Raw genomic sequence first — 20,392 nt, forward strand, 5'->3', positions numbered from 1 at the left:
AGTGTGGATGCTCACTGGGACTTGTGTCCCCCCACCCCCTCCCTGTGAAGCAAGTCGGGTCTGGGGACAAAAGCTGGAAGGGAGAATGACCTTGAGCTATAACTGATAGCGCCCAGCAGTATTCATCAAATCGTCGCCGGTCACACGAACCGACGAATCACTTGATTTTGGGTCAAATTTTCGATTTTGAGATTTTCAATCATTTCGATAGTAGACATTCCATACTACATATTCTGAAATTCTCAGTGTGTAATTCGGTGTAATTTTTACGTAGTTATCACTTTTGTAGAAGTATGTAATTCCATTTGTGAAAATTATTTGTTTTCCCCATAGACGCGTGTGTTAAACAATCAGGCGATTCGACGGTTCGGTGACCGCGCGTACTAGTACGCGCGGTCACCGAACCGACGAATGAGTGCGCATTGACTTGCGTGTTGTTTTTGAGATTCAACAGTTCATTGACCGCGCGCATAGTGCGCGTACTATGTAATACATGTGTTGACAATGACAACGCTCAATGTACATGTACATATGGACACACATAGAAAATGACAACGTTCTTTGCAGACCGAAAATACATGCATGCAGCTCTTTGACGATTTCCCGCTTACATGTTAACAATACAATTCGATAAAAACTTCACAAGTTAGAGCAAGAATTGAAGTCTGGTGTACTACAAAAATAATTGGAAATTATAGACATGAAAGTGTAGCAACCATAAGTCAAAAATGGGCTAACTTCAAACGCGTTTTTCTCGAATTGTCATTCTTACGCAAACCTGAGGGATTCGTCGGTTCGTGTGACCGGCGACGAAATGTACGCATGGGACCCACCTTCTATTAGGACCTCTTTGTTTTGATTTCTTTTTGGATATCTCATCCATTTCAAAGCCAATTTTCATCAGATAAACTTGGAATTCCTCGTAGAATGACATGCTCATTACAATTTCATATAATTTGTACATGTGTAGTTTCTATTTCTAACTAAAAAAAGTTAGAGGCAGAATCCTCACCTCAACCAATACTGTACCATCTCTCTATTAGCCTAAGGAAATAGCATTATCTACCGTAAGTGATGATAATAATGATGACGATGATGGTGGTGATAATATTATTATTATTACATATTTGATTGACCCTGTTTAGAATAATTATTACAACACCTTTAATACAAAAAGGAAGATACGCAACATTCAGAAATATAATACTTAGAACTACAGAACTACATTAGAATTTACAGATCTTAGAATTGCAGATCTTTTAGATTTAAATGATGAATAAACTTTAAATTGATCTTTAAATGACGTAATTGTGAAGGATTCTTGTATTGACGGGGTAGTACATCCCATACTTCAGGAGCATACACTGTATATCTAAACTGTAAAAATCTACCAGAAGGGGATAGATTGTAAGTTTAATAGGTTGTATGGAAATGATATGTCAGCATTGTCAACAGAAACAAGTTGTTTTTAAATTTTCAAGAATCATCATTTTCCTTCACTTGGCTTCTGAACTTTCTCCATGAATACCAACCAACATCATCCAATCAGCTGCAAGCAATTGTTGGGTCAGAGCCTGTGAACTTGTGGCACAAAGCTCATGCTTAAGTTGTAAAACCCAGATAGCACAAGCAAAAAAAAACAACAAACAATGCCTGTGGAAAATATTGTCTGTGTCACATTGATCTTGGATGTATCATACTGTACCTTGATCTACTGTAAAACACAATATTTTTGGCTGCATGAAATTTTTAAGAATAGGAGCCGATGGCCTTTTTCGCGGCATGAAATTTTCACGAGTTGCCTCTAATATTCAATGCATATTGTGTAGAAAAGAACTTTCGCATGCATTTTAATTTTGCAAATCCTGGCTCTCGTGAAATTCGCGAAATTAAAATGCAAGCAAAAATTTCTCGTTTAAAAGTATTCCCCCTTTCTGTTCTTGCATCCAGCAAAGTTGTTGCAGACTTAACCCATTGAGGACGGACTGATTTTGCTACAGCACGCATTTCCCATAGACACTTGCTCGAGTATACTCGTGACTCATCCTCAATGGGTTAAAATACAGGTGAAGTCAACCTGATAGAAATGTCAACATTCATCACAGTCAAAATTGTTCTTTGAACAAAAATGTTTTGTGACTTGTGCCTGCCCAGCTCAAAACTCACAAAAAGTCACAGATTAGGATTGACCAACTCAAATTTCAGAAAGTTTGTCTTACCCAGGAGAGTGATCTCTTTTCTACATACTCTCAAAGTTTTGTGTCTTCAAGCAAAACAAGACCAAAATTGAGATTTTAGCATTTCCCCCATCATTTTGAAACAGATACTGCTTCACCGCAAAATTGATACTTCTGCAAAGCATGTCCAAGTGACCCTAGTCTTTAAATTCTCTTTTCTTTCTTTTTCATGAAACTGCACCTCTGAACTCTCTCTCTCTTATTTCTCTCACTTTTTGAATGTGTGATGATGGTTTAATGCAACCAGTTTTATATAATTTTAAAGTCTCTCTTTTTTAATTTTTAATTTTTTTTTTAATTCTCTTTTCTTCCTTTTTCATGAAACTGCACATCTGAACTCTCTCTCTTATTTTTCTCACTTTTTGAATGTGTGAGGATGGTTTAATTCAACCAGTTTTATATAATTTTAAAGTCTAGGAGCTTACTCTTAAAGGTAGGGGATACCTTTTACAGACCTCCCAAAATGCAGCAAAACATTAAATATGAACCTCAGGGGACTTGTTTAGGCCACTGCTGAGAAATTTGGAAGTCAACAGTTATCTACAATTTGAATAATGCACAAAACTCAACTACTCAGTAGTTCTGTGTGTCAGCCACACTTAAGCCTTTTTGTTACAGTCTTCTGTATTTTTTATCTATAAACACAAATCTAAAAGTATAAGAGCTGATGTAATAACATATAGAGTGTGTGGCAAGAATGTATATAGAAATGTTTGTAAGTTTTGATAAACTTTCTTCACAGAATATACATGATGGACACACATGCAGTGCATGGGTCTGCAAAGGTAGCCTAGTAATGTACTGGAATTTACGGTGAGCCCCGAAAAAAATTCAATTCAAAATCTAACGGTCAATAAAAATGTACTAAATGTTACCTTCCACTTTCAATACTTTATGGGAGTTTCTAAAATGATACTCTCTTCAACATACCACTGCATTTATACAACTCTTCATTTGAGGCATGCAAATGGGATTCCCTACCTTTAAGCCATGTTATGTAAACATGAATTTTGCCTTGCTTTTTATTGTTTTTGAGCTGGGCAGTCACATATTGTTCAGTTTTGTGATTTTCGTATTTTGCTGATTTTTTACTCGACAGCTTTTGATATAAATCTAGTTTGATAATTATAAACATTGCAGGTAAGGCAATGTACAGTGTGATCCAGATTACAAAGGAAATACATTAAGAAACCTACAGGAAGGAAAACGTGAACTCTATTCATTTGTGATGTAACACAAATGTTTTCCATGGTATAAAGTCACATGTACAAGTCACATGTATAAGTGATCAAAATGTCAGTAAGTAATGAATCACTGGACAAGTAAACTTGTTGCTGCATAAAAGTTTATTTGCTACATTTTTCATGGGGGGGGGGGGGGCAGCACTTTCAAAATAGAAATGTACATGAAACTTTAAGACGAGAGAGAGAGACAGAGAGGACAGGGAACATGAATTTAGTAGAGCACACTGGTTTCAGAGATGTGATATAAAAATTATTGATTTGGAAAGCTGTGGAGATCTCTGCAGGTCTTGTGTAGTTTGATAATTGAGCAAACACCAGCCCAGGCTAAAAGGTTTCAATAGCTAATTGCTACTTTTTACAGCTTTTATCTCTCGATCTGACAACCAGTCAATGCCCTTGATCATGTCTTACTGGAAATATTCCACAAAAGAGGGGGAAAAAAAAACTGTTAATGGGCTGAAAATTGTAGATGCTAGGAGCAAAGGGCAGTAAGTCTACTTGACTGCTTATGGTGATCATCAAGTGGATGGCATTACAATGTATATGGCCTTGAGACTGGACATGGATATCAAAAATGGATCTAAATAGAGCTTACAGGTGCACATAACATGATGTTGAAGGGGTTAAATGGAAGGGGAGGGGTTGCTTGAGAGCCTTAATGGACTAGTCATAATCATGCCTCATTTTCATGGTTCATTTGAGATGCATCTCAGAGTAGAAGTTTTTTGGTGATTTGTGGAAGTCAGGGGAAGTTTTCATAACACATATGTATGATTGTGCATGATTGTGTATGTAATTGTGTGTGTGTGTGTGTGTGTGTGCATATTTTATGTGTGTACATGTGAAAGGTTTTTATGAGCATGTCTGAGCATCTGTGTACTTTTGTGACTATGTACACACACACACACACACACACACACACACACATTCACAGACACACTCTCAGACACATACTTTCCAAAAACAGAACTTGCTTTGGATAGGCGGTGAACAATAGAGTCTGCACTCGGTCTGGAGTTGGCTGTGGGGGCCTGTCAACCTGACTTGGTGTTAACCTCCACCAGTGGAGCGTGGCGTGGGCGTGAGAAAGCGCCAGAAAAACTGCGCCGGTACAATCGTCCGACCCCTGAAAATGGAGGGAGGGGGGGAAACACTCTCAGACATAAAGAGCAATGCGACCTAGCAATTCAACAGCTTTATATCGACAATACGCTCACAAAGATAGAAGGGGTCATGATAATTGATTACTGAAATCATTCTCTGTGTACTAATGTTGACTTAAATGGTATGATTTCATCTGTTATTCTATTTAATTTTGATTTTTGTAGTTTCCTTCTTTCCACTTTTTTTTTCAGATGTAAAAGTGCTGCATTGGTTGGAGTCTTAAAGGCATTTTCTTGTAATGTTCACAATGGTTTGTGATGTTCAAATGCAAATATTTTCACGCTTGAACTGCAGGGTGCCTCAGACATATGAAGCCTGCAAAGTGTTCCTTAAAATTGTGTAATGTGGCATGAATTTGTGTGCATTCTGGATTTCTGTGCAAATATCTTTAATGGTGTGATGTGACAGTGATTTTGCGAAGCATACACAAGATTTACATCTCACTGTTGGGAGACAAATACTTTGTATCTCCAAAATGTCAAATGTTCAGGAGAAAGAAAACACATTGCCTTTCCTTTGACATGCCATGGTTGCTTCATTTTGGGGTAGGACAGCATGGATTAGGACAAGACATAAGTTAACTGATTATCTGACAATTAATTTAAAAAAAAATGAATTTCACAAAAATTTGAGATATAAGGTTCTGTCACGCTACATGTAATTCCAGAAATGATATGATGATAACCATGGTTGAATGCAGTGACTCTAAAAGTGAAAGGCATAAAATCAAGAAGTACATCCTTAGGTTTGAAGCAGAAGAATTCACATGTAAACATTCTTTCTACTTCTCAGAAATTAACTGTCGGTACTTCTAAGATGAATTTCATTGCTTGCAAATCCATTGACTTCAAATCATAAAGATCTTTCTCTAAATATTTATTTGTGATACTTGATGCAGAAATGTGTGGTTTCTGCACAAAGATTTTAATGTTTGCCAAGTGGAAAAGATTTACTCAAGGAGAAAAATGGCAAGAAAGGATGTCAAACAAGATGCTTCTTCCCGTCCTTGGCATTGATGCAGTGGAACTATGTAGAGGAGATTAGGCTATACCAAGTGTTTGTAAAGAAGTGGTTGATATTCATTGTCCGGCACGAGCATGTTTGTGTTTTTCATTGCTTGTGAAGTTCTTCATGCACGCTATGTCAATTGCGAAGATGATAAAGGGACTCTTTATTTTGTGTGAAGCGATTTCTGTCATGAAAAAACAAAATGGTTTTCTGCTGAGTCAGGGCTAAAACTGTCATTACATAAGATGCAGATTTGATGAATTACGGAAGAAAATATGTTATTTAATGAATAGCTAGTAATATCTGCATCTTATGTTGGCTGATGTTATGGAAAATAGTGAAGGCCATTTGAGAACAAGAAAGTATGAAGTACCAAGTAAGAGATATTTTGTATACATAACAGGTAAATGCTAAATGATCGAGGAGGGCAGGTGAAAATAGCTATCAGTAACATAGATCTGTCTGTTTTATGTCCTGAAAGTATTTCATAAACACAACCATCGCATTGAAACCAGCAAAGGTATAGAAATTGACCGGAACAAATGATTGCCAATGCCATCTTTGGTCTGAGAGGGTGTGAAGGACTGAGTCATGATGTGTGTGCAAAAAATGTTGTAGACTCCAATTGTCCACTTGGGGTTGTTCCGAAACCTCTCTCTCTCTCTCTTTCAAATCTAGCTCCTCCAGACACACCCATTGTTTGCGTGATGCCTTTGTGATCACCTCGGAGGAACAAAAGAACCTGGGCGTGTCAGGGGACCACATTAGGCGGTCATGTTCAGCGGTTTCTTGAAGACGGCACGGCCAGCTCTGGGTGCACATATTGGCACAGGGGTTCAGGTTCTGGTTTCGATGGAATTTCTTCACTGTTTGATCTCACTGTGTACTCAGATTCAAGTGAACTTGGCCCTGCCTTTTGTCATCTTGTTTTCTCATTGTAAGAATGACAGTGAAACATCCTGTGAAGACTGGAATTTGATCTCAGTTGTCTTTTTTTTCTTTTTTGCAGATTTTTTTTTTTTTTTTTTTTGACAGTCATGCAGAACAGATTGTATTGTGTGGAGTGGGAAGAACTTGCGAGCTGTCTTTATCATTGGTGTCTTCTTCTTCTTTAATTTTGAAGTCATGCCATGACAAAGACTGAACTGTAGATGTACACAGAAATACAAGCTGGTATTATGACAAAGGATGAATGTCATCATAGATGTTATGTTTTGTCTGTGAGACATATTCTATTAAAGGAGAACGTAGTCATACCTCCTGATATATCTTGACAGGTTCCTTTATAGTCACCGTCAAGTGAAACTCTGCCAAGTACACATTTTATGGTGAAAAGAGTGAAAACTAAGAATGGAATCACGGAAAGTTGGAGAACAGTAAGATTTTCACAAGGATTCTTCAAAAAGCTAGGTTTAAAATGACATTGATGTTTTATATGCTTACATATTTAGCAGTGATAGGAGTTCCAATCATATACAGTAACTTCTTTGTGGTATGATCTCCCAAGTTTTTTACTTGCGTGTATACATTATCTTCACAAAAAACATTATTTGTAGAAACTGATTAACCAAGAAATATTGGTCCTTCATATTAATGTTTTTTTTTTCTACACAGTCTCAGTTATCAAACTACCCAAATTAATTGTATAAGATATGAAAAGATTTGTACACTTTTTTTTTTGTTGTTGATGTGTGTATATTTGAATGTGTATATACACCTACTGTAGTATAATTGGAATATACAGTCAAACCTGTCAATAGCAGCCACCCAAGGGAGACAAAAAAGTGGCTGCTGTAGACAAGTGGCCACTGTAGACATGGTCATTAACATGGCTTTTCTCTAATAGGGGGAATTGTGTTTAGTGGTCGCATACAGCATGTGGCTGCTATAGATGGTGGTGACTATAAACAGGTTTGACTTTATATAGATATAACATACAGAACATGAAAAATAACTTCCCTGTAGAAATACTCATTCCATTCTCAAGAAACTCACTGCATTCCACTTGTTGAAGTCGACAAGAAAATTGAGAGGAAATGGTCTTTATTTGCATTCTATATTACAAAAGTTCTCAGTGGCCACTCATTAGTGTCATTTTAGTTGGAAATATCACAGCATTGAAAATTGTGATGTTTAAGTGACTTATACATGCAGCAACCAAATATAAGGAAGTTACAGCACTGGAGAGACAAAATGTGTTTTTTAGCCCAACAGTCTGCTGCACACAGTTACGTGTATGATAAAACAATAAACTTATCAGGTACAATAGTTGCACATTTCATTTGAGGATGTAGAATGTAGGCATGACATTCACAATGACAAACATCATATTTTGTCTGAGATAATTCTGGGGATGGTTCAGGGGGCTGTGGCTACAACTTGCCTTTCAGCTGTCAGCACAAGGTTGTGAATGACTGTTGGTAATGTATGATGTTGTTCTCCCCCAGCACTTGAGAATAGATGGAAGTTAAATAACTCCTAGATATTATGTTCTGAAAGGGTAGACATAGTACAAATTCATATTGGATATATTCTTGAATCATGAAGAATATTGCTGATGTTTTATATATATATATATATATATATATAAAACATTCTAAATAAAATGAATGCAATGGTGATTTCAAAAGAATGTTGTGAATATATACTTGTAGCAGAGATTTTCAGATATCGTACTTGGAAGCTAGTGTAGCTGCTTCTAATCTTTGGAAGTGTCAAGCCTACATTGCCAGCTCTTTTGTTTTTCTGCAAATTGTGTTTTACTCCATTTTATTTTGTTTTGTTTTGCCATGAAACCAGAGAGCATTTCAACATCTAGGCCTTGAAAACAGTGTTCTTACTAAATCTTAAGTAAATAACATCACAATGATTTAGGAAATATATTTCAAAGTATTTTGAATCCAATCTTTTGTTTGTTCTTTAAGAATATTCAAAATATTACATTTGTTGATGCTAGGGAGAGTTTTTGCATAGATTTATTCATAATTCCAGCCATGATATCACTCACAGCTCATACATTTCTGATGTTTCTAGTGAATTGAGCAACACACTTTCACCTTATTTAATTTGGGTGTCTTTCCTTTGATTTGTTCATACTTGACACAGATGCCAACATTCCAAAGTCATCACCTATTGGAGACCAGGGCTCCAGGGATGCCCCTCCAGCGTCTTCCGCCGTTGATGGGACACAACAGGGCAACATCTCCTCTCTGCCTCCCTCTGGTGCGGCTCCCAGTGCGGACGACAACTCAACAGATGGCAGTACCAGCGCTGGGGGCAGCGACGGGGAGAACCACGCCAGAGATGGGCAGGAGGAGGACCTTTATGGTCCAAGGCTCCCACCACAGCTGGGCCAGGACCAAGGAGGACCAGTTCCAAGCACTGCCACGCCCTCTGCGAGACTCGCAACATCCGACCGAGGCCGTCCGGAGGAGGTGGAATCGGATGGCAGGCGAGAAAGGGAAGGACGAAGGAAAGACAGAAGAGAGGAAAAAAAGAAGAGGAAGAGAAAGGAAAAGAAGGCTGAGCGTCATAGGAGCAGAGAACGAGAAAGAGGAAGGCACAGAAAGGAGAGCCATAGTAAGAGAGATTCAACCTCTGGCAGGAAGAAACATCATAAGGTAAGGATACTTTCAAGTTTTCACCTCATGCCTGCAAGATTCTGAACGTTCCACAGATAATGTGCAGGATCTACCAGGAATTTGTAGGCAATGTGCAGGATCTACCAGGAATTTGTAGGCAATGTAGAGTATATATATAGACTAAAAGATCACTTCAATACCACAGTGTAGTACTTCATTTGAATGCAACCTCGTTTACCATACTGGCTTAATCAGTACTGAGTTTTCATACAGACAGAATTTAGAGTATGTCCTATAGCAGATTATGCAATGTAGTTTTTAATGACAAAAAAAAAAAAAATCCATCTGTTATTTGTGTGATGATTTGCAGTAAAATGTACATGCACTCACACCTTCATGAATATTGTAATTGTTACATAATAGTCAATGTAGAATCTGTATTCAAACAATACTTACAAGGTCCCTATGAAAGGAAATGTTAAAACTTCATACATTACAGTGAAACGTATGATCCCTCGTACATAAACACAAACACTCTCTCTCTTTCATTCAAACACACACACAATTTAATGTCACAGAATTGCTTCAGAACATCAAGATATTTTACACACAGACATGGGTCAGAACAATGCTTGAGAATGGCAAGGTAGTTTCACACCCAGACATACACACACAAGCAGACTCATATCACAGAATGTCTTCAGAATAGCAAGATAGTTTGTTGGAATAGCAAGAAAGGATAGCAAAAGGAATATCTTGATAGAAAAGGTGTTATTTCAGGCTACTTTAGTAGTGTTTTTAATTCATCTGAGGCCAGGGCTCAAGTGAGTTGCTGCATTTGCTCTTTGAAGGTTATCCTTTAGACATTCTACATCTTCTATTCATTTCTCTTACATTTCAGGTTATCAGTAGACTTTTAACATTTTCAAACTTTTTTCCATAAAAATCAAAAGGTAGGTTTTAACCCGTTCCTCTCACAATACTCCCAAGAGCCTTCAATGCCCCAAAACGAGATTCTTTTTGCAGGTCAGCACAGAACGGACAGGTTGGTAATCCACCTGTGCAAAAGCAGTCAAGCAGTACATGTATTTTCTTTCTACGGTGAACTAAATGTGTCATTGAACGAGGAAAATATTGATTGGGTGCGAGGTATGAATAACGCATGCTCTGATGGGCTCACAAACCCTTGTCTTTTACACAAAAGAGGCACCTGAATGGGGTCAACTAATATCAAGATCTACAGAGCTCAGCCGTGATTCCTATGTACATCTTCATACAAGTTTATAACAAAACAAGCGCAAACTTCATTTAGGTAAATTAGGCCATGATATGTACAGTTCCATTTTTATGCCTCCACCACGAAGTGGTGCCGGAGGCATTATGTTTTCGGGTTGTCCGTCCGTCCGTCCGTCCGTAATGAATTTTGTGGACAAGGTAACTATCGAAACCTGTTGAGGTATCCTAATGAAACTTGGCATGTATGTGTATTAGGGGGTGAAGTTGTGCCTATCAACTTTTGGGTGCACATGCTCAAGGTCAAAGGTCAAAAGGTCAAGGTCAAATACATAAAATTTCACTATTTCCACCATATCTATTGAATGCCTGAAGATATTTTCTTGAAACTTAGTGTATACATGTATTACCCAATTAAGATTCTCTGGTGAAAGTTTGGGTTGTGAGGTCAAAGGTCAAAGGTCAAAAGGTCAGGGTCAAATACATAAAATTTTACTATTTCCACCATATCTATTGAATGCCTGAAGATATTTTCTTGAAACGTAGTGTATACATGTATTACCCAATTAAGATTCTCTGGTGAAAGTTTGGGTCATGAGGTCAAAGGTCAAAAGGTCAGGGTCAAATACATAAAATTTTACTATTTCCACCATATCTATTGAATGCCTGAAGATATTTTCTTGAAACCTAGTGTATACATGTATTACCCAATTAAGATTCTCTGGTGAAAGTTTGGGTCATGAGGTCAAAGGTCAAAAGGTCAGGGTCAAATACATAAAATTTTACTATTTCCACCATATCTATTGAATGCCTGAAGATATTTTCTTGAAACCTAGTGTATACATGTATTACCCAATTAAGATTCTCTGGTGAAAGTTTGGGTCATGAGGTCAAAGGTCAAAAGGTCAAGTAAAAATATTAAAACTTCTTTTTTTTTCTCCGTACCATGGGAAATTGTTCAAGGTATCTTCATGGAACATAGTATATACATGTACTGACTGGAAGTGATTATCTAGAGAAGGTAGGGTTCATGGGGTCAAAGGTCAGGGGTCAAAGGTCAAGTGCAACACTCCAAAATTTTACTATTACCCTCATATTTATGCAATGCCAGCAGGGTTATTTTTTTACACTTGGTGTATGCGTGTGTAACCTAATAGAAATTCTCTGGAAAGTTTTTTTTTTTTCTCTTTTTGCCTCAAAGGTCAAATATCAAGTGAAAGTGCTGAACTAACTTTTTCCTCCATATCTCGGAAGTGGCTCAAGTTACCTTGAAACTTAGTACATATTATGCATGTTCTACCTGAAAGTAATTACACCGTATCTTATGAATTTTAGGGTCAAGGGCCAGATGAAAATGGTAACAATTTACTATTCAATTCAGAAATTGCACTTTTTCTCCACACCTGTACCTTGAAAATTACTCAATGCCTATATTTATGAATGGGTCAAAGTCAAGTTAAAGTCCGTAAATCCCTCGATACATGCTCTCCTATTCATCCAATTAAACCTACGTCAAGGAAGGTGAACATTCAACACATTTGTGACAAACTTGTCATTCCAATATTTTGCCAATTTTGTGAAAATGTAATCACACAGTGTCCACATGTACTATCTAGACCTATTGGGAAAATCATGCATTATGGCGGAGGCATACCAGTCGCCAAAGCGACATTTCTAGTTCTGAGTAGCATAAGACAAGTTTACATGAAATGACACCACGAATGCAGACAGTCTTTTCTACAGTTTTGGGAACCTGGTATAGCAGGTTCCCATATTATATATCAGTTGATGCCACAGGAACCTGGTATACCAGGTTGCCATATGGAATAGGTTCACCAAAGTTACCAGGAAACGTTCTGAAAAGAACATGACACAGAGTTGTTTGAATGGTAAAAATGCCCCCCTTTTTGGACTCGGATATTGACCACCAAGGCCCAATTTATGGAAAATTCAAACAGTGTATTGAATTTCAAAAGCATCTCCTTCAGATCTGAAAGTACAATGTACTTAGACCACATGGATTGCATTTGAATAAACTTACATGTATGTGTAAAGAGTATTGCCACAGTGACTGGTGGCCCAGTCGGGCACATAAGCAGTAACAAGTTATAGTGGTGGTCCAGTGGCCAAAAATTTACATTGGCATATTCTTCTTTCTCAAAAAAGTACTTGATCACACTTACCACCAAATTTGTTAGGAGTAGTTTTGAACAATATGTATTGTGAATGAAAAAAAGAATATTCAAATACTGTACGAGCTGAAATTTTCGCGTACAGATATTTTCGCGAATTGCTACTAGGAGGACATTTTCACGTGTTGTTAATTTCGCGGTTGCGAGGTCTAACTGTACTTATCGTTCGCACGTTGTTATTTTCGCATGTTGTTATTTTTGCGGTTCAAAGGCGATTCGCGAAATTCGCGAAAATAAAACCACTGCGAAAATTTCAGCTCGTACAGTAACAAATGCAGATTATCGTAGGTCCCCTCAGGCCGAAGTTGTACAAATTTTCAAGTGTCATCTTCACAGATCCAGAAGTAGCTGTAACTAGCTGTACTGTACTGTATAAGCCGTTATTTTTGTGAGGGTTTAATTTTCATGAATTTCGCAAATCACTGTTGGACTGTGAATTAAAAGCACATGAAAATGTCACCATGCGTTAGGGCAGTAGCGCACTTATGATAGCCTTAGTGCCACTTCTCAAAAACAACATCTCGCAAAAATGTCTGTGACCTTTACTTTTTGAATAAAAGACACCACATAAAAAGTGACCACATAAAAAGTGACCATATAAAAAGTGTAAATTCCTCATGCTGGACAGGCACCACACATTGTCATAAAATTGTGTTTTAATGATCAGATGGTCAATTAGCTGCTCAGTGAAACAGCGCTAGTAAGAACATGTGGGTAGACTACTAGGTCATTGCATACTATTGATAAAAGCAATTCCTCTGTGTGTGTGCGTGTGTATCTGTGTGTACACACTTGTGTTTGTCTCAGTGGAATGTTTGCTGTACCTTATGGCGATAACTCTCTGGTGGCAGTGTTGGTTGAAAATGTGATGCCATACCTCAGGTAATGAAAAATTGTCTGCCCATTTTTGTCCTGTCAAGGTTGACTTGCAGGCCGCTACCATGGTAATGGAGCAAAAAAAAAAAAAAAAGAAATACACACACACGCACACACACAAAAAAAAACAACCCATTGTCATGATTCTCCATTGATAAGAGCAGTCAGAGTCATTGTTCATGCTTCAGTGCAGCCTGCCATTATTACCATTTTCGATTTCTGCGGCACACCGTTCTCAAAGCCATGCGATTGACGAATGAAGTGCTATATCCTTGGCTCTCCTTCTCATAGCATGTTTGCATTGGGTTTTCGATTTCCTTGTGTTGTTTCATCCTGTCTCATCACTCTTTTTCTATTTTGAAAGGATGCTCTCGACTTGATGTGACACGTGAATTGTAGGATAATGATCCTTGATATCAGGACAAAATTTCATGGAAGAGAAATGCCAAAAAGCATGAAAAATGGACATAAAGTTGGACAGCTCTAGTATCACATTTGTTGAGAAGCAAGTCAATAAACCTACATGTACATATGGGTCATGGCCATGTGTGGATGATTTTAATAACCCATTGTTGCTCAGGACCGGTTCATTCCCAATAGCTTTTAAACACTGCATTTGCAGTCCTTCAAGTATTGGGTCATTAGGTTGTGTCCACTGGCAATTTGTTTTGGTCTCTGCTTTTCGATGCAAGGTGTTTTGGTGAACGTTCTGGGTCTCAATACCACAAATTTAAGTAGCGGTCTGCTGGTCAGTGGGTTAGAATATTTGAGATATATATGCATTTGCTTTAATATCTATGCACTCATCTTTTAAAGAACAACATCACACAAATAAGATGATATAGGCTACATCTCAGTGTGAAAAGAGAGTTAATAGCATTCCATTTGATGTCACTTTTAAGCATTCATCCCTCAGATTTACCCATAGTTGGACGCATCAGATTCTTCCATTTTTAGGTGGATAAATATTTTTTTTAATTATGTTTGTTCGTTTGTTTATTTTTTTTTTTTTTTTTTGGGGGGGGGGGTCAAAAATATGATATTTCATTATAACAAAGAAATTATTTCATCTTTGCTGTTGTATTTGCAAGCAAAATCACCGGCTACATCCTGATAATCATGGTTTTTCAATACTTTTCTTCACTGAGCAACAAACTAGTGCATATGATGTATTAGCCTATTATTTAGAATACACCTGAATCAATAATAGGTCAAGTGGTACTGCCAGGTAAATAGCACAAACAAAATTTCAACCCATTCTTAATCCTATCCCTGCCGCACCCACACACTGAGAGTACCGGTCACTCATTGTTCATTTGTGATCCTTCCTCACAAAACCCACAAAAAGTTGCTGCGGGTGATTTTTCAGTAACTCTGGAAATATGCATGTTAGGTCAACTCGGCTGATTCTTTTGTTTGGGTGATTCATGATAAAGAGACTGTTTCTATACCTTTTTTTCTTCTTCTTCTTCTTCTTCTTAAACAGTCAGACCTTTGTCCAGAGAGCAGAGACTCCCCAAATGGAAATCTTCAGTACTTACGCTGTAATTATTCAGGCATGAAGTCATCAGTAATAATATCATCCAATTTCATCAGTAAAAGTTAGCTTAACATTGGATGGAGAATACAAAAACGTATTTTAGTTGTGACTGTTCCAAGATGCAACTTAACCCTATTCTAACTGGGGGGGGGGGGGGTCAAATTGACCCCCCCTCGACGTTTCGCGCCATGATTCTGCAACGCGCAAAGATTTTGCCGCGTCGTTTCATGACTTTTTTCATTCGAATCTCCCGCATATTTAGAGACCAAATTTGCGACGTCCAGGTACACCGTTCTGAAGTTTGCAATGTTTTGCATATGCATGTCAACCCGAAAAACGCTCGAATTCATGATTTCGTGTGCAAATGCAATGCAAACTGTGTTTTTTTGTTTTATTGATACAAATTAGATTATTTCAACTTTTAACCATTGAAATAAATCAATTCTAATGTAGATAGGCTTGAAAAAGTACCTCCAACAAATTTTGGCAAAAAAACAATAGAAAACAAAAGATCGAAAAAACAATAAAATACATAAGAAATCAACAAAACAATAAAAAACAAAAGAAAATGATTTTGATTGTGCTATTTTTTTTACTAGAAAATTGTTTGATGTGTCTTGAGGAACTCTGACACAAAAATTTAATAATCCTTCAGTCTTTTTGATGGAGTTATAGGTAAAAATATGATTTCATGCGTTAATTTGCATAATTAATTTATTAAAAAATATGAAATCAAAATTTTTCTATTGTATGACCATGTAATCTTTTAGTTGACATCCGGCTCTATGTTCAGGCAAAATTTTGCGGCGATCACGCGATCGGCGGCCGAGATCTGAAGGGGGGGGCCAAATTGACCCCCCCCCCCCCCAGTAAAAACTTGGTCTCAAATAGCCCAGTTAGAATAGGGTTAAGACACATCAGTGATGCAATTGCCTGACAAAACAGGCATCGATTTAAAAATGCAATGTTCAAACTCAATTTTCATCAATATGGGAACTGCAGTTCTTTGTCACATGGTCATGAAAATTGTTTTATGAAAAAAAAAAAAATGCAAACATTTTCCATTCTTCTCCTAGCCAACATGTAAACTGTATTGATTGTTTGATTTTACCAGTGAAAAGCAATTGCACAATACTACTTGAATATAGGATTCACTTCCTCTTCAGATTCATACCAAAAACATAGTCTTCTCCTAGCCAACATGTAAACTGTATTGATTGTTTGATTTTACCAGTGAAAAGCAATTGTGCAATACTACTTGAATATAGGATTCACTTCCTCTTCAGATTCATACCAAAAACATAGTCTAGGATAGAAAGAGAGTTATAACGTAGTGCCTCCATCATGACTAATCTGTAACCACACCCTACAATTCATGGATTAGTCAGTTCCTTTTCCCTTTTATACCAGTTGCTGAAGTCACAACAAACTCTTAATAAGTTTCCTTTCTAACCCCCTAGGCCAATGACATGATGTAATATGAAGATGTGTGAGTCTTAACTAGTCATGTTCAAAGCACACCCAAAATATAATATTTTGAAACTCTCATGTGTATTAATCATGATCCAACTGTAGGTTGAAAAGGAAACATATAAAAAAAAATCAATAAACCCTTGCTGACTTCCTCCTTCTCAGCCCAAAGCGCTCTATTAACCCATGGTCCCAATTTGATGCATACCCCAGCCACACCCAAGGACCCACTGCCAAGTTATCCCGACAGACTGCATACTCGCAAACTTTTGCGGACCACCATTTGCAGATCTTCTTTATTTGATGTCATGCTCACCAAACATAGCCCCCCCGAAACTCTTCAATAATTCAGGCTACTTCCCAGCCTCACCTTCTGACCTATCGGTTACTCATATAAAGGAGAATGATTTTTTTTTCTTCGTCTTCTTCTTTCTATTGCTCTATGTCAACATGGGTTGTGTTTGTGTGGGAGGAAAGGCATACTAGGTTTGTGCATAGTTGTACCTGTTTTACTTTCATTAGCAGGTTACTATCATGTCTTCTGTTTGAATCTACTTACATCTCAAATATGAATGGGGAAAGACTTGTTAAAAAAAAATGATTGTGACAGAAAGTAGAAATATGCTATTTTCTGTTTCCATCTGCCTACATTTTTCCCCTCTCTTTTTCTGTTCTCATTTACCTCCGACACAAACCTCCGACATTAATAGGTATCATAGTTCTACTAGCCGTTGACATCTAACACAAAATGTATGTTATAAGATCCCAAGGCCAAGATCATAATCTAAATTAAACACCATATACATGTACGCCAGTGACATACTGTATACGCAGTTATTTTCGTGAGGGTTTAATTTTCGCGAATTTTGCGAATTGCCGTTGGATCGCGAATTTAACAACACGCGAAATTGTCTCCATGCACTTTGTTAATAGAGCATTAACATAAGCGTCGGCGTTGGTTCGCGAAAACAACATCTTGCGAAAATGTCTATGACCTCGTCATTCGCGAAAATGTCTGTACGCGAAAATAATGGCGTATACAGTACATATGGATTGTTATGACACAGTGACTTCAAAGAATTGTGCAATGCAGCCATTAGGTGGATGTGTTTTTAACAAATTTTCATTTCAATTTAATGTTTTATTCATCTGACTTACATTTATGTTCAGTTACCTCATAAGATATTTATGATAAATAGCAAATAATGTCATTACATTGAAGAGATACAGCACTTTACCACAGGAATATGGTTTCTTGGATTTAGTGGGATGGATAGTTTGATAAGGTTTAGACTTCGTATTTCATCATAAACAGGACCAGGAAGTTTTGCACTTAGATGGTCTGAATATATTTCCTAATAGTGGCAACATTTCAGTTGTCTTATACATCAGTTTAAAATTGTTGACCATTCACAGGTCCAAAGATTGGAAGTACTTTTTGGTACAGCATGCCATTTCCCATGGCTCTCAACCAGCCAGGTTTATTCCTGTGAGTTATTTAAGCCTTGATGTTGTAGATTTGACCAGAGTCCTTGCTTCAATCTTTGTTCATCTTTACCTATTGTATCCATTTCTATCACCATCTATTCACCACGACTGGAGTTCGAGTTGCCTTTTGTATCTGTATTTTCTGTACCTTTGCCCTAGGCAAAATAATGGCTATGCACGACCATAGTTCAAATCGTGGTTTTCAGAAATAAAATTGGTATTAAAATAGCTTACCATTTGTTGATTGGAGAGAGCTCTATTATGTACCAGATTGAATGGGTCATTTTGAAGTGGAATCCTCATTTTTTGCAGATATTTGCGCATTAATCTATTAAGTTTGTTTGTGCAAACAACCATTAAATTTCCATTGTTGCTTAAGGTGTTTGGCTTCACTTTGCTCTATCTTTTCGTACCATGAAATTTACCACATTTACGTAGGAGCTGTGTAATTCATTTCTAGGAGGCAGTGATTTTACAGGAGCTGAAGAGATGACTAAGATGGTTTGCAGTTAGTGCTTGTTTATCGTGGGCATGTGGCTGTGCCACGCCCCCTATGAAGAGGTTATGAAGAAAAGAAAAGGTCCGTATAAAAATGGACAAATAGGCTCAAAATTACATCTATGAAAATAGATCTTTGTATGAATCCAAAGAGTTTATGCACAGTTAAATTGTAGTTTGATTCAGTTGCTTTTAATATCAAACCTATTTTGGAATTTAATTTTTACCATTTTAATTGCAGAATTATATTTTATATGATTCTAATACTGATGTATTCATATTCTCACAGCCCTTTTGAAGGAATTGCCTTGGGATACAAAGGACGTCATCCATCTTGTCAAAGATTTCGGAAGAGAGGAATTAAAAGACAAATTTCCCTCTCAGCTTACAGTTAATAGTAGATCACCGAATTGGAAAACCCATGCACGTAATTGTAAAAGAGCTAATAATACCACAAATTTATCAAAACACAATTATGCTTTTATAGTTGTCGTAAACTCCACATTGATTGTTTGGATTATCAAGGATGTTTAGTTGTTATATTTTGTTACTCTCTTATTCTAAACATCAGACATGTGAGCCATACGCTACTTTCTCGTTTATTTGTTTGTATTTTGCTTTATTATCATTATGACGACTTGTCCTCCTGTTGAAAAAGTACAAGTGAAGTCAATTACATTCTGATCTACATCAGTGAAAAACCATCCATCTGCTTTCCATAAATTATGCGCATGGGATATAAGCATAATTCATGAGACGCAAACAGATAGTTTTACCTTGTAGGTACGAGAATCAGTTCTGGCTCTGCTGATCTACATCATTAATCCATTGAGGACGAGTCCTGGGTACACTCGGGCAATGGTCTATGGGAAATGCGCGTTGTAGCAATATCAGTCCATCCTCAATGGGTTAAAAGAACCATCTGTCTGCTTCCCATAACTTATGCAGATATCCTGTGGGCATAGTTTATGGGAAGCAAATGGATGGTTTTTACCTCATAGATAAGAGAATCAGTTTTGATTCTGCTGATGTAATCTGCAGCTTATCTCAGGCAAGTCTCCTCATTGATGTGAAAGTATGTACAATTTGTTGAATTGATCCTTTGTTCTGACAGGACCCTTATTTTGAATTACTTACATGGAAACATAAGAAATACAGACAACCTTGCCTAAGTCGAATATATCTGAACTGAAAACGTAGCTTCAATTTAGAGAAAATTTGACTTATAAGGGGTTAGAATCAGAATATAAAAAGTAGAGAACTTGAAAAGACTTTCGACTTAGGCGATTATTTGACTTATGCGAGGTTGACTTAAGCAGGTTGACTGTAACTGTTCGACTTAGACAGCGATCTCCAATTTCAAATCCTTTTTCAAATTACCATAAAGTTTGGGTAATATAAGGTGTTTCAATAAAATATGTAGCATTCTGTAAAACCCATTAAAGTCTATTATCATGACTTAATTATTGTTGTTATTATGATACCATCCTCAGGAAGGTGAGTTATAAAAGTTATTCAGAGGAGGGCCATAGCCCATAGAAATCATGAGTAAAATCATAAAGTAAAGCATTATGCAGACTCTGACCAGTACATACATACCTGCATATGCCTAATCAATGACTAACTGATAGGTATTGTAAAATCTATGTAGAGTCTGCTACATGAGTTCAAACCATTTGATCTTGATGTAGACATGAAATTATTGCTGTATTCCTATCAGCATTGTCAGCATGCATGTATAATGGATGGAAATGAACTGCTTGGCAGAGTTCTGCACTCTACCATATGTCAAAAAAAAAAAATTACAATGGGACCCTCTGCAATGATATCTTTAAAAATAGTGAATAAATCTAAATACAAA

General features: G+C 37.1%; 1 protein-coding gene across 1 annotated transcript in view; it reads left to right on the plus strand.

Annotated features, from left to right (window-relative positions):
- LOC140232644 (G patch domain-containing protein 1-like) overlaps positions 1-20,392 on the plus strand; it is a 137,514-nt gene that overhangs the window by 113,486 nt on the left and 3,636 nt on the right. The window contains exon 16 of the mRNA XM_072312745.1: positions 8,759-9,273. Within this exon, the coding sequence (XP_072168846.1) occupies positions 8,759-9,273 (515 nt within the window). The remainder of the gene's footprint in view (positions 1-8,758; positions 9,274-20,392) is intronic.

This window comes from Diadema setosum, chromosome 9 (genome assembly GCF_964275005.1).
Source record: "Diadema setosum chromosome 9, eeDiaSeto1, whole genome shotgun sequence".
In the NCBI taxonomy this organism is placed as follows: Eukaryota; Metazoa; Echinodermata; class Echinoidea; order Diadematoida; family Diadematidae; genus Diadema; species Diadema setosum.